This window comes from Haliotis cracherodii, unplaced genomic scaffold (genome assembly GCF_022045235.1).
Source record: "Haliotis cracherodii isolate W230 unplaced genomic scaffold, xgHalCrac1.p SCAF_28, whole genome shotgun sequence".
In the NCBI taxonomy this organism is placed as follows: Eukaryota; Metazoa; Mollusca; class Gastropoda; order Lepetellida; family Haliotidae; genus Haliotis; species Haliotis cracherodii.
Window position 1 is genome coordinate 3175688 of NW_027266284.1, and position 20018 is coordinate 3195705.

At 39.9% G+C, this 20018-nt stretch overlaps 1 protein-coding gene across 1 annotated transcript in view; it reads left to right on the top strand.

Annotated features, from left to right (window-relative positions):
• The first annotated feature begins 217 nt into the window (after positions 1 to 217).
• The window catches only part of LOC139473403 (ceramide synthase 2-like), a 53430-nt gene continuing 33629 nt past the window's right edge, over positions 218 to 20018 (top strand). The window contains exon 1 of the mRNA XM_071255973.1: positions 218 to 566. Coding sequence (XP_071112074.1) covers positions 382 to 566 — 185 coding nt within the window. The 5' untranslated portion in view covers positions 218 to 381. The remainder of the gene's footprint in view (positions 567 to 20018) is intronic.

The window sequence follows — 20018 nt, forward strand, 5'->3', positions numbered from 1 at the left end:
AACTACCTGATACTGGTCAATTTCAAATTATGCTTATTAATATAATATTGTATATACCAAGCCTGTCTTATATAAATGCAAATCAGAACAAGGTTGTGAAAAAACATAATACTAGTGCGATTACTTATAGATGTACGGTAATATTAAAACTGCATATAAATCATCTCCTGGATAGTTTGCTTTATACTACACGCTGGCGGTGCTGTTGACCAATCATATCTTAACAGTTCGTGGTTTTGTATGTCAGTCGAGCATCCGTAAAGGGCCGCTCAATGCATATGACCGCATCTGAAAGACTGCTCCGAACACTCACAAACATCCCCGGAGGTGATAAAGCCGATCTTTTCGCATCGGGTGCAGTATCAATCTACACCGGTTAAAATGGCGGCGATGCTGAGAGCGGCTGAAAATGTGCTCTGGAGTGATAAATTTTGGTTCGCTAACGGGACATCATGGAAAGATTTGGAAAGCACAGACCCAGATATATATTACCCAAAGTTCTCCGATATGAACAAATCGTTTTTCGTTGGGTTTCTGCTGCTGGGACTCAGATATATTTACGAGAGGTAGGTAACCAAGGCAGCTTCAGTCACTGTCATTTAGAGTCATCACCATTCGTCCATCGCGATCACGCTGACTCCACGCTCAATATATATTTAGACCAGTGATTCATCTGATTTTTAGTTATAATATCTCTCAGAAGATAACATTATTTGCTTCAGCATTTGCTACACATTTGCACAGCGGAACCAAATTATTTGACGTTAAATTTAATTCATGAGGCCGAGATGAACACTGATGAAAACCCCAAACCCTTTCTTCAGGGTGTGGCACATTACGGGGTGGTGTTCGGTGATGTGTGTGGGGGATGCTGCGCCTGCTGTTATGCAACTGATGATGAGTGTGAGATTTTGTTTTTGGGTGGGTTGTTAATACTGTTGACAGTGTGATGAGGAAGAACATTGTTCATCATAATTACACAAGATTGGAAGTCTGTTTCATTTTCTTATTTTCTTTAGTTGAAACTAAGGAAGTCCTTTCCAAAGGACACATTTCACATTTTTCAGGTTGTAAATGTCACTGTTCTTTCCTGTGTTCATGATACCATCTTCTCATCTGCAATCATGTTGGGTTTTCTTAAATTTGTATCCTTGAGTATTTATTTAGGTAACTCCTTAAAGGGGCACTGATCTAACGCAATTCCCCGGACTGGTTGTTGCCTTTGTTATTGTTTTTTCCCTCGTGAGTACCCGGATGATACGTAACACAACTGAGCTTGACCAGAGACTGGGCTACCGTCTGCAAGGACAGCTAAATACACTTGGGAGGCCGGAGGCAATATTTGTTTTACGAATTTTTGCATAAACACTGATTGGTTAACTGTGATCTATAAAGATTTCGACAAAGGGCGCATGTAAATTAATTTCTTCAGCCTAAACAAACAGACAAAAAGAAAGGCGGAGCTCATCGGATTTGGTACTAGTACTAAAAAAAAGTATCTATACGGTGAAAGCATTTTCGGATTTCGGCTTGCGTCGATAATACGATTACTACTCCCTTGTTGACATCCACGTTTTCTCGTATAACCGTACACTTGTGTATTTGTCGTCATTCACTTGATGCTCAGTTAATGAATTTATTACAGGTACAGTTAGTGGTAGCACCACTTAGATTACCTGACAAAGGTTCCAATTTTGGCATTTATTGTGTCTGGGGTAATTATTCAATCTAAATCCAGGTTTGAAGTGAGGTGAAATGTGTGTTATGTAATATGCACGTGGCAGCCCAGCAAGAGATGAATGATCAGTTGATTTATTTTTTTGAAAATCAACGGAACGTTCCTAGTCATCAAAGGATTAACAGAAAATACGTTGATTGATTAATCACTGTTATCTTGCACAGTGGATATGTCAAGAGTGAGTGTTTACATGTCTAGGTTTACTAAAACAAAGGGAATACATTCATACCATGGCCTGAAGTGCCGATGTAAAAACAACATACGTTGTTCAAAGGGTTAACTTATAATACGTTGATTGATTGATCATTGTTATCTATTATGGATTTTGTAGGAACCGGGAACGTTATGAAAATAGTTGTCACATGGGCCTTCTCAGCCGACCATTGAGACTTGACACCTATGTAAGACACCTGAAACAATCCAAGTGATCAGTTGAGAAACGAAAACAGGTTATAATATCCCGAAACGACATATATCCTTTAAAATATTTGATTGTTACTGAGACACGTGACATCGAATAAGTTTCTTTGTGCATCTGCAGACGAGTGGTATATTGTTCCTTTGTGTGGATATTCACGGATACATTCCTCGAACAAGGACGCTGCCTAAAATTTATACACATAAATTTGGTAGGTTGTAATTATGATATTTGCATTTTGTTTTCCTTCATTTGAACCGATTCGTTCTTGTTTCTCTACGTCTTGGTTGGGAAATTCTTCAATGTGCGATAAACGTTGTTTTAACAGGTCTTTTCCTTTGTAAGCGTGTATATATTACCGTCAATTTGTAAAATTTGATTCTCTCAGGCAATTCATAAAATGTGTAAATATTTCAGTCATTGTGACTAAAAAATCTGCCCAGATTGATTAAGACGATCAAAAGGGCCTACAAACATCACAACAGATTATTATGTAGGTTAGAAGCCAAACAACATAGAAATGTACTTTTCAATGAACATTTTCAGTCTTTTGGTGATGACATTAAACATCAAAATGTTTGGAATTCGTTATCATAATAATACAGAGGGAAATGTTTTTCAGTCACTTTGGAAAATAACTGAATATTTAGACGTTAAATAAATTTGTTACACATTTGACAGTAAAAAAAAATACACACTATAAAAAAAGCAATGCTCAGGTGAAATATGTATTTTGTGTTGCAAGTCAAAATAGTGTAAACGAAAATCGCAAAATTACCAAGCAAGTGACTTATCAAAACTTCGTCACGATTACCGATGCTACCCACAAAGATACCTACATTTCCTTATTATCTCGAAAACTGTATTTCATTTTGTTCATCAATGTGACCATACGCCCTTATTACTACCCATAAAAGCGACTAATGCGCTTACGAATGGTGCAGCAGAGGTCGCGAACTAGTCCAGATTTCTGCTATACATCCGGGTACTCACTTGGAAAAAACAATAACAAAGGCAACAACCAGTTGCTTTAGATCAGTGCCCCTTTAATAATTTGTCGGGTGATTTTTGTCATAGAGAAGTGTGGTAGGGAACACTGTTAGGATAATGTGGATCAAAGTAAGGAACGAGGGAGGAATAAGCATGGGTAGTGACGCCACAAGGGTGAGTCCGCTTCTGAATCATTACTGAATAAATGTAGCGGGTGAAAGTGGCTAAGGATAGAGTTCGGGGTAACCTACCCTAACACCGGCAACATTTGGATGTGTTCAGCACCAATATAATATACCTAGTAAACTGCCTTCCTGTGCATAATAATGAAAATAAATGAATAAAAAAATATATTAGTTCCCATTTATGATCATTTTAGCCATTTGAATTTAGAAAAAAAAAGAAATAAAAGATATATTGAAAATAAAAGTGCTTTCGTAAACTAGAGCTTGCTATAAAATGTGCTGCCGCAGACTATATTTAGTTAACAAATATTCAAAACTCTCAGCATCGCTGGGCTTAATCAACTACATTGCGTGTGGAGAGGATAGATCACTGAGAGGAGCTTATGCACACTCAATGACCCCTATGGCATTGTTTCACCATTGTGATTCACCAGAATACTACAAATTACGTCATAGGGTATTGTGACCTGTTTGAAAAGTTTGTGGTGCTGTATTCTAAAGGTAGGCCCAGTGCTTCCCCTTGCCTAACTACGTGCTGTATCAACGTAATGAGGTTATTAGGATTATTAACACTTGTTTGCATGGAGAGAAATTGAAATGGTCAAGGGTGGCCTCTATGGTGAACTAAAAGGTAACAATGATGATCTAAATTTGTTTTCTCTCACTCTAAACATCTCAGTTTCTCTATTCTGCTAAACATGATTCACTCATACCATGTTAGATACAACAGTAGAAACTGAGAAGAACTTGCAAGATTTAGTGATGTTCCAAGAACTAGTTACGAACTACTGTATTAATGTACGTAATAAGCGCCAGGGCGCTCTCCAAATTAGAAATAAGGGGCTCTTATTAGAATATAATTTTGGTGAAAGAGTTGAAAGATCGTAAATTTCGTGGTTTATGCTGATAGCCTGAAATGATACAAAAGAAAAGTATGTGCCTATTATACACACGACAGATTTATTTTTCCAGGATTTAATTGCCCATAATTAAGGGTGCATATAACACACGAGTGTGTATTATACACAAATAAATAAGTCTTGTGTAAGTCTAATTGTCACCAATTAGAGATTCTTTAATGTATTGTATACAAAATTGATGTTCATTGTACACAAAGACTGTGGATGAGCAGGGGCAGTGACTTTCCTTGTACGGGTAAGACACTGCCACTTCTCCATTGGTCAAGTGACAGCCTATTAGCAACATAAGGACTATCAGTAGACCTGTGTTTTGTCCCCAAATCTGGTTAGGTGACATAAACCACTGGACCTAAAGGAAGTTTCGCTGGAACTGGTGGTGTCTGTTGTAATGTGATCACCTTGTTTACCCTATCTCTTATGTGTTTAACAAGATTTTCTTATTACTGCTGTTGACAAAATACAAAATATTTGAATGAAGTTTTACACATAGGCTAAAGTACAGTGATGAAGGTGAAAGTTGTCTTTGTATTAACTGTGTGTGTCATTTAGAATTTTGAACACTAGATTATGGGGTGAATGTATCTGAATTGATTGGGTCATGATAGAACGACTGACTCGATGATAGACAGGTTATTCAGATTAACTGACTTTGGTGACTGAATGTAAGCTACCCATAATAATGCTAATATTCATCAGTAATATTCATTAAGAGTGTGAGGTTTTACTATTACTGGTATATCGTCAAATAGAGGTTCATTCTTGCCATGATACATATCACAATATCACATTTTAATGCCCGGTATAATCATGATAATGGGTGATTTCTATCATGTTTAATGTTATACACTTGCCAAGTACTTGTAGTCTTGTACCAGTACCTTTGAAATGTTTCTGTAATTCCAAAATGCACATTCTGGAGTTCTTCTGTGGCATAGGTGTAACACCAAGCCATCACTGTCCCAGAGCGTGTATCCTTGCATGTTGAATTTTAAATGAGTAAACATTATGATGTTCCAGCATCTTCTTTTTTTCCATTCATGAAACTTCAATTCTTGCATTGCTTCTGAATTCAAAATGTTTAATTATACAATTTCTTTTGATACTTATCAATAAGGCCTTGTGCATTGTAAAATATTGTGATACATGTTAAACGTCCAATACTACTTTACTATATTTACTTTACTGTGACAATTCTGAAAATTGTTATTCTTATGAAACCTGATTAAGGTGACATGCCTTTATTTAACTGGAAAACTGTTCAAGGCGGCGTTAAAGTTCCAGCGGTAGAAACTAACAGTTTTTACTTATCCTTAAAAAAGGCAAATGTCCACCAGTCCTTTTTTTTTTTACCTTAACTATTGGTCAGTTTGGCATGGATGCAGTGCTAATTTCTAATGTTGCGTCAATCCCAAATCACTCACTCTCACTCACTGAAGAGGATGTGGCTTTACTGCCTTTGTTTCACATTTCAGGAGTGTAAAAACACCTCAGAATTAATGAAATTAAAAACTTTGACAAATAAGGAACTTTGACAAATTTTGAACAAAATAATGTAATTTTTTCCCAATTTGCCTGCCAAGGGCACTTAGCTTAGAGTCCTAGATAAATCCCTTATCTGAAACATGTAAACCCAGGTTCAGGTACTATTACATTGTGTAAGCCCTAAGAAACCAAGTCGTGACTGATGGTGTGCCATGCCTTGGACACCTGCTGATACCCTGAGAGTGAGCAATGGTGAGTGAGTGTTTTGTGTGCATCACAAACATGGTCTGTTACGTTTATGAGCACCTGGATGCTAGCTTGTAGGCCACTCAAATTGAGATATGGTCACCAATGTTTTGTACCCAATAAGGCAGATGAATGAAATGTTCTTTTGCATGTTAAGATCTATTGAATATCACACAACTCTCTATAAATTAGACTATATAACAGTTGAATCAGGGTTCACCATTGCAGTAGTCATTATTTGTATGTGGACAATTAGGACCCCTACAGTTCACCTAGGACCCCACTGAAGAACAGACCAGGGTTACGATGCCCCTGAGATTAGGGATGTCATGTTAAACCCTGGCCTGTTCTGCAGAGGCCTATTCCTATGACCTGATGAGTTTTGCTTATATGTGCTTATGTGAGTCACTAATTAAGTCTAGTCAGCTGACACCATCTAACTCCTGGCTGTGGAACGTCATGCTGTCACCCACAGCTTAAAGTTCAGGCTTCATTGTGATACTGTCCAAAGTGGGGCAGCACCAGGCCAGTTCAAAGGTATGTTGGCAGGATGCTGCTAGTCAGCAAAAGAATGAAGGCCGCCTGATCTACCTATCTATGTGAGCACTCCTCGTAGTATGTACCTAGCTTAATCTGGATGTCTCAACTTATACAAGACAACTGGGTAGCCCCTCACACACAACACCCTGTGTAGCCCCTCACACACAACACCCTGGGGAGCCCCTCTCACACAAAACCCTGTGTAGCCCCTCACACACAACACCCTGTGTAGCCCCTCACACACAACACCCTGTGTAGCCCCTCACACACAACACCCTGGGGAGCCCCTCACACACATCACCCTGGTAGCCCCCCACACACAACACCTTGTGTAGCCCCTCACACACAACACACTGGTCGCCCTCCCCGACACACACAACACCCTGTGTAACCCCTCACACACAACACCCTGTGTAGCCCCTCACACACAACACACTGGTAGCCCCCCACACACAACACCCTATGTAACCCCTCACACACTGGTAGCCCCCCACACACAACACCCTGTGTAGCCCCTCACACACAACATCCTGTGTAGCCCCTCACACACAACACCTTGTGTAGCCCCTCACACACAACACCCTGGTAGCCCCTCACACACAACACCCTGTGTAGCCCCTCACACACAACACCCTGTGTAGCCCCTCACACACAACACCCTGGTAGCCCCTCACACACAACACCCTGTGTAGCCCCTCACACACAACACCCTGGTAGCCCCTCACACACAACACCCTGTGTAGCCCCTCACACACAACACCCTAGGTAGCCCCTCACACACAACACCCTGTGTAGCCCCTCACACACAACACCCTGGGGAGCCCCTCACACACATCACACTGGTAGCCCCTCACCCACAACACCCTAGGTAGCCCCTCACACAACACACTCTGTAGCCCCTCACACACAACACCCTGTGTAGCCCCTCACACACAACACCCTGGTAGCCCCTCACACACAACACCCTGTGTAGCCCCTCACACACAACACCCTGTGTAGCCCCTCACACACAACACCCTGGGGAGCCCCTCACACACATCACACTGGTAGCCCCTCACCCACAACACCCTAGGTAGCCCCTCACACAACACACTCTGTAGCCCCTCACACACAACACCCTGGGTAGCCCCTCACACACAACACCCTGGTAGCTCCTCACACGCAACACCCTGGTAGCCCCATGTCGGATGTCTCCTCATAACCATGACATAACCATGACATAACCATGACATAACCATGTGTTGGCTGTCTGATTTTAAGTTAGTGGAATGATGTTGAGGTAAGTTTGTGTTGGTGTTTCAGCATGATAAGGGTGATACAATCGGATGTGTTGGCAAGTGTAGCAGAGTTATTAACTGACAAGCCTTTCAGCGTCCACATTCCATGTCAGATTGAGGCAATATCTGTGTCACTATTTGGTTATCCTGGGAGACCTTCACATGTACTTCATCGTAGATGTTCTGTCCCAAATTATAGCGCCCAGGAATTCCAGTCTAGTTTGGCAAGGGTGGAAACTGGACTTTTAAAGTCAGTTAACTCTCTTGCCTCGGGAAGATGTGTATTAGCTGGGTGAAACCCTTTACATTTACTTATTGTGAAACTGATATGTTCTTATTGAGTTGAATTGATGAACATCCTGTACCCTTCCATGTCTACTGTGGGAGTAACCTAGGACCTTCTCACTCACTTACATCAGGTTACAGTGTTACAGTTGCAGGATTGACACCACACACAAATGTGCGTCCAGTGCACACAAATAGAAAAAATGGCTGCAGATCCCAAGGGACGCACAATAATGTTCATTGTACCCAATTCTTGCCAAGAAATATAAAGTTCCTGTAACTAAAGTAATTATCAAATCTTACAGTTCAGTACACTACACTATTTCATTTTTTTACAGGACCCTCATATGTCCTGTAAGGACCCTATAAGTTTGTAATTGGGTCCGAGATTTATAGGTCAAGGTAAAACCCTGCTGTTCTCTTCAAAGTACTCATATTTTATGTTAGTAACTTGAGGAACAATGTATTTTGATGCTATGCATATTGATTGGCCATGGCACCTGTTATATACTGCCAGGAAGCAGCACGCGAGTATTGAGGTATGCAATGTACTCCCTCTCCTTGCACGAAACAGAAGCCATCCACCTCAATCACACTAGCAGTAATTGATAATTGATGTATTGAGTCACAGCGAGCTTCTTATCAGCTTCTCCTAATCACCTTGACATGGATAAGAGGTTGGTAGGTTGATCATGTTTAGTTTCTGCTGGTTCAGTTATACAGTGGATGATATTAATGGGATGGCTGGCAAACACTGTGTTAGTTACAGGGCTTTCAGCTATAACTTTAGTGTAGTTGGCATTAGGGGTGAAACGATACAGCAAGGTCACGATACGATATGTATCATGATATGATGTGTATCCCAATGCACATTTACGTTAAATCGCATGGAATCTTATTGACCGTAATATTTCAAAAGGAAAACCTAGCTGCAGACACATGTTTGTGGCAGCTATTTTTAGTAGAGAACTTGAAATGCTAATTACAGCACATTTCGCGATATTTGACTGACAAGAACGCTGAGGAATCATTATACAAGTAGTAAGTAATGTATTTTCACGAGTTGTATTGATACAGAAAGAAACGTATTGTCACATGAAAACTCGCCATGCACTGGTACACAGATGTATTGTTTCACCCTTAGTGGACATGGTCAGCAAATACTGTTCAAGTTGCAAGCATGCCATTAGTGTACCCTTGTAATGTGTATATAGGACTTTCTCTGTGTATGGACAGTGGCCTTCATACGAATAAAGACTCATCTTCCCGAGGCATGTGTGTTAACTGACTTAAAAAAACAGTTTCCATCTTTGTTGAACGAGGGTGGAGTTATGGAGTTATATTTTGGCTGGACTAATTAGTCTATGCATAGTCCAATCAAAATCGACATCCGGTTTGTAAACTGATGTGCAGAATTCAGTTGATTGCCGGATTTGTTAAGCATGTGTTCCGCCAGCTAGACATCAACAGTTATTTTCCAAATCCTTTCATGTTTCTAATCAAGGTGCTCACATCATTTGATGCACTGAGCGAAGTAAGACCCGTTTTATTACAATATAGAACTTGACTTGTGTCTTGACTGGGTGACACCATGTTGTTTGAAGTAAATGCAAGTAATATGAGAGGTGGAATCTGATTGGTCAATAGGACGGACATAGATGGGACATAATCCGTAATAGCATGGTGGCACTATGCTATTTCCAGATGCATGTACTCGACTTACTGGATAAAGTTGAATTTTAGGGTACTCTGCTGATATAGTCATAACCCCTATACTTTGAGATAGACCTGGTATACGTGTGACTCTTTCACATAGCCTGCATAGCATGCTTGGGACAAGCCAATCAATCATATAGTTATACATGCTCTTACAATAGTTAATAATTGTCGTCTAATCCTCTTATGTGGTTGTTGCCCATTAGTAGTGTGTAGACGACAGTGTAGTTGTAGCCCATCAGTAGTGTGTAGACGACAGTGTAGTTGTAGCCCATCAGTGGTGTGTAGACGACAGTGTAGTTGTAGCCCATCAGTAGTGTGTAGATGACAGTGTAGTTGTAGCCCATCAGTGGTGTGTAGATGACAGTGTAGTTGTAGCCTATCAGTAGTGTGTAGACGACAGTGTAGTTGAAGCCCATCAGTGGTGTGTAGACGACAGTGTAGTTGAAGCCCATCAGTAGTGTGTAGACAACAGTGTAGTTGTAGCCCATCAGTAGTGTGTAGACGACAGTGTAGTTGTAGCCCATCAGTAGTGTGTAGATGACGTGTAGTTGTAGCCCATCAGTGGTGTGTAGATGACGTGTAGTTGTAGCCCATCAGTAGTGTGTAGACGACAGTGTAGTTGAAGCCCATCAGTGGTGTGTAGATGACACTGTAGTTGTAACCCATCAGTGGTGTGTAGACGACAGTGTGGTTGTTGCCCATCAGTGGTGTGTAGACGACAGTGTAGTTGAAGCCCATCAGTAGTGTGTAGACAACAGTGTAGTTGTAGCCCATCAGTGGTGTGTAGACGACAGTGTAGTTGTAGCCCATCAGTGGTGTGTAGATGACAGTGTAGTTGTAGCCCATCAGTGGTGTCTAGACGACACTGTAGTTGTAACCCATCAGTGGTGTGTAGACGACAGTGTAGTTGTAGCCGATCAGTAGTGTGTAGACGACAGTGTAGTTGAAGCCCATCAGTAGTGTGTAGACGACAGTGTAGTTGTTGCCCATCAGTAGTGTGTAGACGACATTGTGGTTGTTGGAGATTAGATATGTTTGCAGCTACAGCTGCTAAATCAGATATTTTGTTAATTTTCTCCAACACTTTATTGTTTTCGATAAATCCCAGGCCCCCACATTCCAATATAATAGCTTCATGACATGTGTCCCGTGTCTGAGCTGTGATTGTTGAGAGAACTTGCCTTCACATTCAGTTAACAGGCTATCTGTGGCCATGGTGAGGAAGGTGAAACTGACACTGAATTATAAACCCTGCGTGTAGTCAGTCCTTCGCCTGTGGTGTTGGGTGATTGATTGAAGAAATAATGAATCAGCTGTAGAATTGTTGTAGAACCAACCCCTCATCATGCTGTTGTACATGACTTAAGTATACTTAGAGGAATTGATTGTAACTACATGGAACTTTTCATATGTTCATCATGGATAAGGGTACTGCTTGAAATGAGGTTATCAACTGCAAGAGATAGTTGTCTGTGTTGAGAGGATGACTACTTAATTAAGTGTTTTTGTCATGGAACTTGTATCACAATTGCTTGTCATATGATCTCTGTCTGATGAGATGTACTTGACCTGTTGTAAGCATCACTGTGCTCCGTGCAGTATTGTGTAACAGTGCATCACAGCAGTTGAACTATATACTCAGTTGAAAATACATAATAGTCACTGAGTCACTGCACAGTCTTAAATCAATGTCCGGGTACAATTACTGTGGGATAATATCCAGTTCACCAGGATAGAAATACAGTGTGATATAGGTACAGTGTGATATAGAGGTTATCACGCGAGTGTGTTTGGGGATGGTAAATATCCTGCATTAGGAATAAACATTGTATTTAGCGAGCCTTGGCGAGATAAATACTAGTGTTTATTCCTAATACAGGATATTTACCATTTCCAAACACACAAGCGAGGTAACCTCTTTATCATATAATGTCATTTTTTTATTCTGTGCTTCAAAATCGCTTTCCATCTCTCACAAACATTGCCGAAACATTGCGAGTTTTCCTGGAATGCGCGCATTAATATTTATTACGTCACAGGGTAAGTGATGTGTCAGTAGGACAGTGACAGTAGCCAATATAGTTCCAACTGAAATCTGTTTCTTATACAGTGGTGAAGCAACATATACGCATAACAACAATTGTTTTTAATTGCCTTTTGCGGCAATCCATCAGTCTGTCCGCTAGAGTAACTGCCCTTTGTCAAAGGGAAGCTACTCTAACCCTAGTCTATGAGACGTCACGGCCACGGTCAGACGTTGTTGACAGTCTGTCTGTCCTGTCATAACGTTAAGAAGTGTAGTCAGATGTACACACAGCGACACAACGAAACAAGGTAACAATTCAAACATATTTCGGCCAAATCCAACTTTTTTAATTTGTGGAGAAGGTTTCAAGCCGCAGAGGTCTACAAGCACAGATATGGTTACTGATCCCGCTTGGCTAGGCCTCGTGCCCTCGCAAAATTGTTTCGAAATTTATATCTCCAAAGTTGCCAAAAGTTGCCAAATGCCTTAGCTACATCACAGTTAGACACTGATTTTCAGTATATTAGGCTGTTCTTTTGATAATGATAGCAATTATCCTGTACTTTATCCAGATTCCCGATGGTTAATTCTGACTCGATCGCCGAATGACGAGGGTGACGCCATGTTTGTTTATAAACACTGAAAGTAGTCCCTACTTGACCTTTGATATTTGCATCTCTATCCGCATATGAGCCCAACGGATATCGTTTTTATCCTTTGGCTTATCCTGCGGAGAAACCTACCCATTATATGATAAGAGTTTATCCACTTTAATCAAGATACAGTTAGAGTGGAATAAAAATCCATGTCCATTTTAATCATCATAGATCATAGGCAACTGCAAAAAACTCAAGGTTGTGACATTTCCAAGTAAATGTGTCAATAACACAGGTTTGAGATTCCTGAGTCTCCATCTTGGAGTAGAGTAGACATTTCCAGGGTACAGTTACATAGTGACACCGATGTACTCAGTCAAATGACCAGCTGCAGTCTGGTTCGCTAGGTATGCTGCGCTGGCACTATCAGATTATTCTCGCTGACAATTACTGACAAACAACGTCAACATCTGCACCCCTATTGATAATAATTCATATTACCAGTATAACTTACCCATGAATACATCTCCTAGTTAATAACACTACACCTTTATTAAACAGTGTTTAATAACATAATGTGCTGACAGGACTATTTTGGGCATCAGCTGGTCATCAGCCTGGTTCCCTGGGTATGCTGCGCTGGCGCTACACTGACCCAGGCAATGACTGCACAATGGCCGCCTCTACTTGACGAACAAACATGGAGGACACGATATGTATTTACTATAGAAAAACGCTAGAACGGGTAGTTAAAAAATGTTCTTAGCACTTTCATAACTGTATATATTTTTCTTTTTTTTCATCCTGTGAAAAAGAGAAAATACATGTACATGTATACCACTGTACCAAATTAATTCAAAATAATGAACATATTTTTTATTATTATGTCATACATTTTTACAAGCACACACATAGTTAAAAAACACTAGATTGGAATTAATCAATTATTTTCCAAAATTATTAGATCTATTTATGATTAATTTCATTGTGTAATAAGAAAACAAATGCAAAATAATTGGCTTTTCATGTGAATAAAATCCAGAGGCCAAATATCAAAACCAATGACAGACCCTGTCATTAAATACTATTATTATTATGGATCAAATGTGTTTGTTTTATATAGTAATTTATACTGGGCGTTCAATAATTCAGCTAAACCCACCATTTTACAATAGGAGAAAAAGGGCATAATCTGTGACATTCAATAAAAAAAGTGCTAAAATGAATATGCACCCCTATTTCATTAACATGGTCGTTTAATTCCATGTATTATCAATTATGTATACAATTTTGTGACAACAGTGAGTTGACACAAAATATTAACACACATATCACTGTTAAAAATGGGGTGTGTGTCATTGTTTACATTTCACCGATGTGACGACCACTTTCGAGTCTCGAAACAGCTTAAATAATGTTTTCCTTCTCTAAAAGTAACAATGGACGTTATTCTTGTGACTTATACAATGCAAGAGCAGTTATGAAAGTGCTAAGAACATTTTTTAACTACCCGTTCTAGTGTTTTTCTATAGTAAATACATATTGTGTATTCAATGTTTTTTCGTCGAGTGGAGGCGGCCATTGTGCAGTCATTGCCTGGGTCAGTGTAGCGCCAGCGCAGCATACCCAGGGAACCAGGCTGATGACCAGCTGATGCCCAAAATAGTCCTGTCAGCACATTATGTTATTAAACACTGTTTAATAAAGGTGTAGTGTTATTAACTAGGAGATGTATTCATGGGTAAGTTATACTGGTAATATGAATTATTATCAATAGGGGTGCAGATGTTGACGTTGTTTGTCAGTAATTGTCAGCGAGAATAATCTAATAACTGTGTTGTTCTTCACTCTGACCTGCTACTTAACAACAAGTGTTTTAGTGGTTTGTTTGTGTGCCAACAATGGGCCAGGACTCACAATCTAGGTAAAATTGACATAAAACGTTATCCATGATTCACTCAAAAATATTTTTTAAGACTTGAAATGGTTTAATCATGGAAATGAACTGTTTCCTATATTGGCTAGTGAACAATCCCAATTCGCACCCCTTCCGATTGTTCAATGTACACAAGACTTATTTATTCGTGTATATTACGTGTGTTATATGCATCCTTAATTATGGGAAATCAAATTCTGGAAAAATATATCTGTCATATATGAACATTTCAGGCTGTCAGCATAAACCACGAAATTTATGATCTTTTAACTCTGTTGTTTTTCACCAAAATAATATTCTAATAAGAGTCCCCTATTTCTAATTTTGAGAGCGCCATGGATGCTTATTATGTCAAATACGGTAAATATTTTACCACACATTTAATGGAGTGTTGGAAAATGTGTGGATGCTTTGTAACTGATAAAGCATCACTTCATCACTGTCCTGGATGTCATTGTATACTGGGGGTGAAACAGCCACTAGTCCTCCCGCCATGGACTACACAGCCAAATGTTGAGAGGACTACTGGTGTAGACGTTTATTGAAAAGGTTGCACTGCATACCTGTGTAACATTCAGAATGCTTTGAATGAGTAGCCTTGACATAACGTTATTTTTATTGTGTAACTGCTTCATGTGTGTTAGCAGAAGGCTTGTAACTGTTTAGTTTCCTTGTTTAAGTTTGTGGGTCCAGCAGCGAGAATGTATGTTGAGGTGATGGAGGTGAACTTAATGGAGGTGAACTATCATGTTAATTAATGTACAGGCCCTTGAAGATGGGGTTTCTTGACCTGAGTGACCGGGGCTGTGACCACCATGGTTTATTCACCAGGTAAACATGCTACAGGGTATGCCATCTGCCTGGAAGCCTGGTGAATCAACAAAGTTCACTTTCATACATCCTTATACTTAATCACAGGCCTCATACACCGCATGACTCAAGAAATGTTTTTAATGTTCATGAAGCATTTATCATGCTTGAAATACAGGATGTTTGGGGGACCAGAAATGACCAATAGCCGTTATCATTATGATCACTGACACACTTCTGAGAGATAAGTACTGATGGCACTAAGTGTTGGTACGTTTACCTGAGGTTTGACACGCCCACTGTACAGGGATTCAGATCTCCTTCGGTCATCGACCATGGTTAGATAGTTATTTTACATGTCCACCATATGTACTAAACACAGGTCGTTATGACAAATTGACAATTGCACTTCAGTTTGTACTGTTGATAGCACATAACTCAATATCATGATTTACAGTTTCAGTTACATCCTGTTTTTCTGTTCGATAAGACACTGTGCGGTCAGTGATATATATATATATATATATATATATATATACACTGTGCAAGAATCAACAGTCAGCATATGCTTAAGCCAGATATACAATGAACTCTTTCTCTAACAAGATAGTATAATAATGTACAATTATAAACTTTATATGAGGTCAATACCTGTTTATATGGATCTGAAAAAAAGCGATATTGGCCGTGGATGAAGTCTATGGTTGTTTTATTATAAAATTAAGAGACAAAAGCAGATTCAATGTATCAATAGTGGTTATCTCTGTGCTTTGGGTGAAAAAACAACACAATTGTCTGCATGTATCAGGTTCTGTTCCCTCTACATAGCTGTATTGTTGGAAAAAAATGCAAACATATTTTGGCCAAATCCAACCATTTTATACTAGGGGAAGATCCCAAGCCGGGGAGGTGCATATATGGAAACTGATCCTGCTGGTATCCTCACTAGATTGTTTCACAATTTAATCTCCAAAGTTGCCAAACCTCATGAAAGTACTACCAATACGACCTTTTATGTTTGCATAGTTATCCCTATGTGACCCCTACAGATACTGTTTTTATTGGTTGGCTTTATCTTGCAGAGAGACCTATTCATTATTTGTATCAACATGTACTTTTTCTGATACTCGTGCAGTAAAAATGTATCAACAATAGATAAATACAATGACATCTCCCTAACTAGCGGAAGGTCTGGGGTTCTTTCCCCAACTGCGTCATACTAAAAGACATTAAAAGATGGTACTTGTTGTTACCCTGCCTGGCACTCGGCATTAAGGAGATAAAACACGGACTCAGACTCAGTATACTGTGTCTGAGTGGAGTATTCATGTTAAGTAGCGGCAGGGTATCTCAGTGGGCTAACACTATAAAATCGGCATTCGGCCAGATTAATACAAACAGTCACGCACACACACACGTGCATGCACGTCGCTTTAAAAGTGTAATAATCTTGGATACAGCGTGAAACCCTATTTCACCTCACCGCACCTACATGTGACCTCCCTATACTTGAACCCTACACTCAATAAAGGAAAAGCGAGATTTAAACTTTTCAAAGGTGACCTGCTGGACAGTTTGTTAGTGAGCTTTTCACTGCTCATTTACTGATAGTTTCAGGAGGAGACAAACATGGACAAACACATACTCAAATATTGTAGAACATGTAGAAGGAATCAGCATTCCCGTTTACTGGTAATTACCAGTTTTTTTACCGGTAAAATTAGGCTTTGTGGACCGGCAAATAAAGTACCTTATAAATCTTTGTTGTTGAACAAAACATCGGTGATATTCATATAAAGTACATTTTTCAAATATAGTCAGCTTGTCTACAAGGAAGGCAATACTTGATGTCATATGTTGATCATTTGACCTGAATAATGGCTGGTGTTCCAAGTGAGCAGCTCCAGCAACTGATATCACTGTTTGTGATGGACTTTAAGCATGTAATGACACCTGTTGATGAGGGGCAGTGCTGCTGTACAGCATTGTAGTGACAGGCATTGTACTGGCCTACACAGGAGGCTCACACACCATTTGTCACTCTCCTGTGGATGGTCATGCAGAACATGTAGGGCATCAGTCACTAAGGAGCTGTGCCACCCCTGTGTCCCATAGGCATTTTAGGCGTGCTGGAATTCTTTGATCCTTGTTTAAGTTAAAGCATTCATTTTACATTCTGTCATTGTAATTAATTTCGCATTGTGTATGTAACATGGGCACAAATAGAAGCAACCGGACACTGGGTTGTAGGGAGTCGTGTAACACATGATGTACCGTATTCAACGTAATGAGCGCCCCGCTCTAATAAGCGCCCATGGTGATATCTGCTAATATATTGTCTAGTGAGCAATCCAAATTAGCACCTCTTCCGATTGATCAATGTACTCAAGACTTAGTTATTCGTGTATAATACGCACTTGTGTGTTATATGCACCCTTAATTATGGGCAATTATATATCTGTCGTGTATAATACACACAAACTTCTCTTTTGTATCAGTTCAGGTCCTCAAACGTAGAAATTTTTGATATTTCAACTCAGGTTTTTTTCACCAAAATTATATTCTAATAAGAGCCCCCTATTTCTAATTTTGAGAGCACCCTGGGCGCTTATTATGTCGAATACGGTAATGGCTGCTGAGGATACTGAAGAAAGTGTTGTGTGGGGTAACTACACTGAGTGAGACTGCCAGGACATTATTTACATCTGGATTCCATCTGCTGAGAGGTATTATGCAACTATAAAACTTCATATGTATATATATATATATATATATATATATAGGATACGCCAACATGTATGTTTAATGCATTATTCAAGTCAGTTTGTTGTTAATTAGGATGCAGTGAAACACTGTAGCAATGCATTAGGCTTGTGTAATGTATAAGGGATGCCAGATATGTATGACAATGTATTAGGTATGCCAGATATGTATGGCAATGTATTAGGGATGCCAGATATGTATGTCAATGTATTAGGGATGCCAGATATGTATGGCAATGTATTAGGGATGCCAGATATGTATGTCAATGTATAAGGGATGCCAGATATGTATGTCAAGGTATTAGGGATGCCAGATATGTATGTCAATGTATTAGGGATGCCAGATATGTATGGCAATGTATTAGGGATGCCAGACATGTATGGCAATGTATTAGGGATGCCAGATATATATGGCAATGTATTAGGGATGCCAGATATATATGGCAATGTATTAGGGATGCCAGACATGTATGGCAATGTATTAGGGATGCCAGATATATATGGCAATGTATTAGGGATGCCAGATAAATATGGACATGTATTAGGGATGCCAGATATGTATGGCAATGTATTAGGGATGCCAGATATGTATGGCAATGTATTAGGTATGTCTGATATGTATGTCAATGTATTAGGGATGCCAGATATGTATGGCAATGTTTAAGGGATGCCAGATGTGTATGGCAATGTATTAGGGATGCCAAACATGTATGTTTCATTGTGAGTTAGAAGTGCTAGACATGGAAACCTGTTGTACTGTATACACAGCCCTTGTTTTATTGTGAGTTAGAGGTGCTAGACATGGAAACCTGTTGTACTCTCTAGCCTGCCCTTGTTTTATTGTGAGTTAGAAGCGCTAGACATGGAAACCTGTTGTACTGTCTAGCCTGCCCTTGTTTTATTGTGAGTTAGAAGCGCTAGACATGGAAACCTGTTGTACTCTCTAGCCTGCCCTTGTTTTATTGTGAGTTAGAAGCACTAGACATGGAAACCTGTTGTACTGTCTAGCCTGCCCTTGTTTTATTGTGAGTTAGAAGCGCTAGACATGGAAACCTGTTGTACTCTCTAGCCTGCCCTTGTTTTATTGTGAGTTAGAAGCGCTAGACATGGAAACCTGTTGTACTGTCTAGCCTGCCCTTGTTTTATTGTGAGTTAGAAGCGCTAGACATGGAAACCTGTTGTACTCTCTAGCCTGCCCTTGTTTTATTGTGAGTTAAAAGCGCTAGACATGGAAACCTGTTGTACTGTCTAGCTTGCCCTTGTTTTATTGTGAGTTAGAAGCGCTAGACATGGAAACCTGTTGTACTCTCTAGCCTGCCCTTGTTTTATTGTGAGTTAGAAGCGCTAGACATGGAAACCTGTTGTACCCTCTAGCCTGCCCTTGTTTTATTGTGAGATAGAAGCGCTAGACATGGAAACCTGTTGTACTGTCTAGCCTGCCCTTGTTTTATTGTGAGTTAGAAGCGCTAGACATGGAAACCTGTTGTACTCTCTAGCCTGCCCTTGTTTTATTGTGAGTTAGAAGCGCTAGACATGGAAACCTGTTGTACTCTCTAGCCTGCCCTTGTTTTATTGTGAGTTAGAAGCGCTAGACATGGAAACCTGTTGTACTGTCTAGCCTGCCCTTGTTTTATTGTGAGTTAGAAGCGCTAGACATGGAAACCTGTTGAACCCTCTAGCCTGCCCTTGTTTTATTGTGAGTTAGAAGCGCTAGACATGGAAACCTGTTGTACCCTCTAGCCTGCCCTTGTTTTATTGTGAGTTAGAAGCGCTAGACATGGAAACCTGTTGTACTCTCTAGCCTGCCCTTGTTTTATTGTGAGTTAGAAGCGCTAGACATGGAAACCTGTTGTACTGTCTAGCCTGCCCTTGTTTTATTGTGAGTTAGAAGCGCTAGACATGGAAACCTGTTGTACTGTCTAGCCTGCCCTTGTTTTATTGTGAGTTAGAAGCGCTAGACATGGAAACCAGTTGTACTCTCTAGCCTGCCCTTGTTTTATTGTGAGTTAGAAGCGCTAGACATGGAAACCTGTTGTACTCTCTAGCCTGCCCTTGTTTTATTGTGAGTTAGAAGCGCTAGACATGGAA